The 6,372-nt window shown below is 37.5% G+C and overlaps 1 protein-coding gene across 1 annotated transcript; it reads left to right on the plus strand.

The window, feature by feature from the left end:
• The first annotated feature begins 731 nt into the window (after nt 1–731).
• Nucleotides 732–5,201, plus strand: LOC139403191 (GTPase IMAP family member 8-like). Its single transcript, XM_071146905.1, has 2 exons — nt 732–1,385; nt 1,727–5,201. The coding sequence occupies exons 1-2, from the start codon at nt 809–811 to the stop codon at nt 2,575–2,577; spliced, it is 1,428 nt and encodes a 475-aa protein (XP_071003006.1). The 5' UTR covers nt 732–808; the 3' UTR covers nt 2,578–5,201.
• Nucleotides 5,202–6,372: the final 1,171 nt, after the last annotated feature.

Consider the following 6,372-nt stretch of genomic DNA (forward strand, 5'->3'; position numbering starts at 1 on the left):
CCATCACATATCAACACTGTATATCGCCAACTGCTGGAACTACACACTGCAAACATTTAATCTGATTGCAATAACTTCCTTGTCTTTTTCGACATCAGACCTGCCTCATTCTCACTTAAAACATATGTTTTGCGTTTTAATTGGCTAATTTACATTCTGTTAACATTATTAACGTCCAGATTTAGATCATCGAATAATAGTTTGGATTTTTTTCAAAGGTACTTTAGTTAAAGGGGTAATCAGCTATCCCATTTTTGGATGTATACATTGATGATTTTTACCCATTGATTCTTGAAGAATGTATAACTTATAAATGCCTCATGAGCTTAGTTCAACTGTCATACCCCATCAGAACCCCAAATATAAGTTTGTTTTACTCCAATGTTTGTGAACAAAGATAATGTAAACAAACACTATATATCCTCAATACATGGTTAAGACTGTCATTTTTGATATCATGGATGGTTCATCATTCTATCCATAGCTCTTGTCTATGAATTTGAGGGGTTACATTTCTGCAGCTCCATCCCTCAGTTCTTTACAACAACACAAATGGCTGGGTGACCACTTTGTTGTTTAAAACGCAGATTGCTCCTTTAAGTTAAGACTATCCAAATGGTTTGTTATTCCTACCCATTTTCATTGATAGATCTATATGGATATTCTACTTTATTCTCTTCAGATAAACAAACAATATTTTTCACAGTTCGTTCAGCAAACCTCATCAATGACTCACCTCCACCTGCTGAAGGTGCTTAACGCTTGTTGTTTCCTATAGTGATCCTCGGGACATCTAAAGACGAAGGTGATGGCCGAGTCAAGAATGACAGAATCACCACACCTTAGGATTGTCCTGTTAGGCAAGACAGGCGTTGGGAAGAGTGCATCAGGGAACAGCATCCTGGGAAGAAAAGCGTTTCTGTCCAAACGGAGTTTCGTCTCTGTGACAAAAGATTGTGCAGAAGAAATGTGCGTAATTAATGGTCGTAATATCTCTGTGGTGGACACTGTGGGTATTTTCAGCACTAACAGCTCTGATGGACTGATTGAGGCAGAGTGCAAGCGGGCCATGGAATCTCCTGTCCCCTGTGTTTTCCTTGTGGTAATTAAAGTGGACAGGTTCACAAAGGAAGAGCAAGAAGCCGTGGAGAGAATTGAAGACATAGTTGGTAAAGATGGAATGGAAAGAAGCTGTATCCTTTTGACACATGGAGACATGGCAGATGAGCTGACAGTAGATGAAATGATTCAAGAAGAAGGAGCTAAAGACTTCCGTGAAGCAGTGATGAAATTTCAGGGGAGGTGCTATCTGTTCAACAATAAGATTGAGAGTCGTGATCAGGTTGACAATCTTCTGACCAAACTAGAATCACTCCAAAAGACTGGTAAGTACTGTAACATGTTGTTGCTGTAGAAACAGTTGTTAAAGACAAGCGGGTTAAAGTGTGTCTTCCATTTGAAAAGGACATCTGGGGATAATTAATATAATAACATTATTAATAAATTAATATAATTAAATTATTAATTAATTAATATAATAACATTATTAATAAATTAATATAATAACATTATTAATTAATTAATATAATAACATTATTAATTAATTAATATAATAACATTATTGAGACAATTGTCAGTATCAGTCGTTCTATTAACTCAAAAAAAGAAGTGTTTTACAAATTTGCTTTTTCTTCATCTTCTTCATCTTCTTCATCAGCTTCATCAGCTTCCAACATGAATTCAGAAAACACCACGGAGAGCTCAGCTGAGAGAAGAATTGTGTTACTGGGCAGAAGTGGAGTTGGGAAGAGTGCATCAGGAAACACCATTTTGGGTCTGAGAGGATCAGAGCAGTTCAGGTCTGACTGTAGCTTTAACTCAGTAACAGAAAAAAGCGAGGCCAAATCAGCAGTAGTGGCAGGAAGGGAAGTCAAGGTGATAGACACACCTGGCCTCTCCAAGGGGAAACACACTCCTCAGCATGTGTTTAATGAGATGATGAAGAGTTGCCTGCTCGCTGAAGAGGGGCTGCACGCTTTTGTCTTAGTGATTGAGCTGGGCAGGTTTGAAAAGAATGATGATGAGATCATTTACTTACTCAAAAAGGCATTTGGTAAGAAGGCCTTAAAATATGCAGTGGTTCTTTTCACACATGGTGATAGACTCAGCAGCCAAAACATTGAACAAAATATACAGGCAAACGAGGATCTTAACAATCTTGTGGAAATGTGTGGTGGCAGATACTGTATCTTCAACAACACATCCATGAACAACAAACGGCAGGTTAGGGAGTTGTTTACGAAGGTAGATGAGATGGTACAAGTCAATGGTGGTACAGCCTATGTCGGTGAGATTGTCGGCATAGCGCGCACTATCATGCGAGAACTAAGAGAGACCGCTACAGATTACAGCGATAGGCTGAGTACTGCCTGGAGACGCTTTTGCAAATGGGTGGTCGCCATCTGGGTAGCAATGTGTGAATCTTTTACACGTTTTTTGGAAAACGCCATCATCCTTGCCAGAACATTTCCCCAAAAACCTGCCCACAATTACAGCGATCTTTCACAAATGTGCTAATTCACAGGTCATTTTAATCATCTGGAAATATTTACAGACAATTGAGGATACATTTTAAAGGTTATTTTCGAGGTACCCATGTTGCTCTAGATACTTGTTAGTGGATAGACCATAATACGGGGTGGCAGGGTAGCCTAGTGGTTAGAGAGTTGGACTAGTAACCGCAAGGTTGCAAGTTTAAATCCCAGAGCTGACAAGGTACAAATCTGTCGTTCTGCCCCTGAACAGGCAGTTAACCCACTAGGCTGTCATTGTAAATAAGAATTTGTTCTTAACTGACTTGCCTAGTTAAAGGTAAAAAAATATATATATATAAGAATTGTACAAATTTTGCTGCAGGACTAGACTACCAGGGCAATCGGAGATTGCAGGACTATCAGGACAGGTGTAATCGGGAGGGATTAGATGGGGAGAAGGATGTGACTGAACAAACATCACACATCCCTCAAATAATCTGTCTCATTTATTAACAGAGTGCCAAGGTGTTCCATCTCATTTATTAACAGAGGGCCAAGGTGTTCCATCTCATTTATTAACAGAGGGCCAAGGTGTTCCATCTCATTTTGTAGTTCACAGAATGCAGATGTGTTTTAATTTTTAAAAATTGTGTTTGGTTTCTTTTATCGTTTGAATTATACTGAACAAATTTAAATAAAACGCAACATGTAAAGTGTTGGTCACATGTTTCAATAGCTCAAATAAAAGATTCCAGGAATGGTCCGTACGCACAATAAGCTTATTGCTCTAAAATGCACAAATTAGTTTGCATCCCTGTTAGCGAGCATTTCTCCAGCCTATGGCTGGCCATCGTTCATAAATATACACACCAAATAAATAACGGCCCATTTTTAATGTCAGGTAAAAAGTGTTATTGTAACTATTGTGAAACAAATGTCCTGTACAGATGGGAAATGGTTTTTGTACTCACTGTCCAGTAGAGGCTCAAACAGCCTCTCCTTTACACTTCTGAGAATATGGGAAATGGTTTTTGTACTCACTGTCCAGTAGAGGCTCAAACAGCCTCTCTCCTTTACAGTTCTGAGAATATGGGAAATGGTTTCTGTACTCACTGTCCAGTAGAGGCTCTAACAGCCTCTCTACTTTAAAGTTCTGAGAATATGCAGGACTTGTCTTTTGTTTGTCCTGGGATAATGTTGTGATAATACTATATTTATTCAACCTTTATTTTGACAGGGAGTCATGCTGAGACCAAGGTCTATTTTACAGATGAACCCTGTATACACCTCAATACTCACCTCAAGACTCACCTCAATACTCACCTCAATATTTACTCAATACTCACCCCAATACTCACCCCAATACTCACCTCAATATTCACCTCAATATTTACTCAATACTCACCTCAATACTCACCTCAATACTCAACTCAATACTCACCTCAATATTCACCTCAATATTTACTCAATACTCACCTCAATACTCAACTCAATACTCACCTCAATATTTACTCAATACTCACCTCAATATTCACCTCAATATTTACTCAATACTCACCTCAATACTCACCGCAATACTCACCTCAATACTCACCTCAATACTCACCTCAGTATTCACCTCAATATTTACTCAATACTCACCTCAATACTCACCTCAATACTCAACTCAATACTCACCTCAATACTCACCTCAATATTCACCTCAATATTTACTCAATACTCACCTCAATATTCACCTCAATATTCACCTCAATATTTACTCAATACTCACCTCAATACTCACCTCAATATTCACCTCAATATTTACTCAATACTCACCTCAATACTCACCTCAACACTCACCTCAATATTTACTCAATACTCACCTCACTATTCACCTCAATATTTACTCAATACTCACCTCAATACTCACCTCAATATTCACCTCAATATTTACTGAATACTCACCTCAATATTTACTCAATACTCACCTCAATACTCACCTCAATATTCCCCTCAATATTTACTCAATATTCACCTCAATACTCACCTCAATATTCACCTCAATACTCACCTCAATATTCACCTCAATATTTACTCAATACTCACCTCAATACTCACCTCAATATTTACTCAATACTCACCTCAATATTCACCTCAATATTTACTCAATACTCACCTCAATACTCACCTCAATATTTTCCTCAATATTTACTCAATACTCACCTCAATATTCGCCTCAATACTCACCTCAATACTCGCCTCAATATTCACCTCAATATTTACTCAATACTCACCTCAATACTCACCTCAATACTCACCTCAATACTCACCTCAATATTTACTCAATACTCACCTCAATACTCACCTCAATATTTACTCAATACTCACCTCAATACTCACCTCAGTATTTACTCAATACTCACCTCAACACTCACCTCAATACTTACCTCAATACTCACCTCAATATTCACCTCAATATACTCAATACTCAACTCAATACTCGCCTCAATATTTACTCAATACTCACCTCAATACTCACCTCAATATTCACCTCAATATTTACTCAATACTCACCTCAATACTCACCTCAATATTCACCTCAATATTTACTCAATACTCACCTCAATATTCACCTCAATATTTACTCAATACTCACCTCAATACTCACCTCAATATTCACCTCAATATTTACTCAATACTCACCTCAATATTCACCTCAATATTTACTCAATACTCACCTCAATACTCACCTCAATATTCACCTCAATATTTACTCAATAATCACCTCAATACTCACCTCAATACTCACCTCAATATTTACTCAATACTCACCTCAATACTCACCTCAATATTTACTCAATACTCACCTCAGTACTCACCTCAATACTCACCTCAATATTCACCTGAATACTCACCTCAATATTCACCTGAATATTCACCTCAATATTCACCTCAATACTCACCTCAATACTCACCTCAATATTCACCTCAATATACTCAATACTCAACTCAATACTCGCCTCAATATTTACTCAATACTCACCTCAATACTCACCTCAATATTCACCTCAATATTTACTCAATACTCACCTCAATACTCACCTCAATATTTACTCAATACGCACCCCAATACTCACCACAATACTCACCTCAATACTCGCATCAATACTCGCGTCAATATTTACTCAATACTCACCTCAATACTCACCACAATATTTACTCAATACCCACCTCAATACTCACCTCAATAATCACCTCAATATTTACTCAATACTCACCCCAATACTCACCACAATATTCACCTCAATACTCACCTCAATACTCACCTCAATATTCACCTCAATATTTACTCAATACTCACCTCAATACTCACCTCAATATTCACCTCAATATTCACCTCAATATTCACCTCAATACTCACCTCAATATTCACCTCAATATTCACCTCAATATTTACTCAATACTCACCTCAATACTCACCTCAATATTCACCTCAATATTTACTCAATACTCACCTCAATACTCACCTCAGTATTTACTCAATACTCACCTCAATACTCACCTCAGTATTTACTCAATACTCACCTCAATACTCACCTCAATATTTACTCAATACTCACCTCAGTACTCACCTCAATACTCACCTCAATATTCACCTCAATATTTACTCAATACTCACCTCAATACTCACCTCAATATTCACCTCAATATTTACTCAATACTCACCTCAATACTCACCTCAATATTTACTCAATACTCACCTCAATACTCACCTCAGTATTTACTCAATACTCACCTCAATACTCACCTCAATATTTACTCAATACTCACCTCAATACTCACCTCAATACTCACA

Source organism: Oncorhynchus clarkii, unplaced genomic scaffold, assembly GCF_045791955.1.
Source record: "Oncorhynchus clarkii lewisi isolate Uvic-CL-2024 unplaced genomic scaffold, UVic_Ocla_1.0 unplaced_contig_6703_pilon_pilon, whole genome shotgun sequence".
In the NCBI taxonomy this organism is placed as follows: Eukaryota; Metazoa; Chordata; class Actinopteri; order Salmoniformes; family Salmonidae; genus Oncorhynchus; species Oncorhynchus clarkii.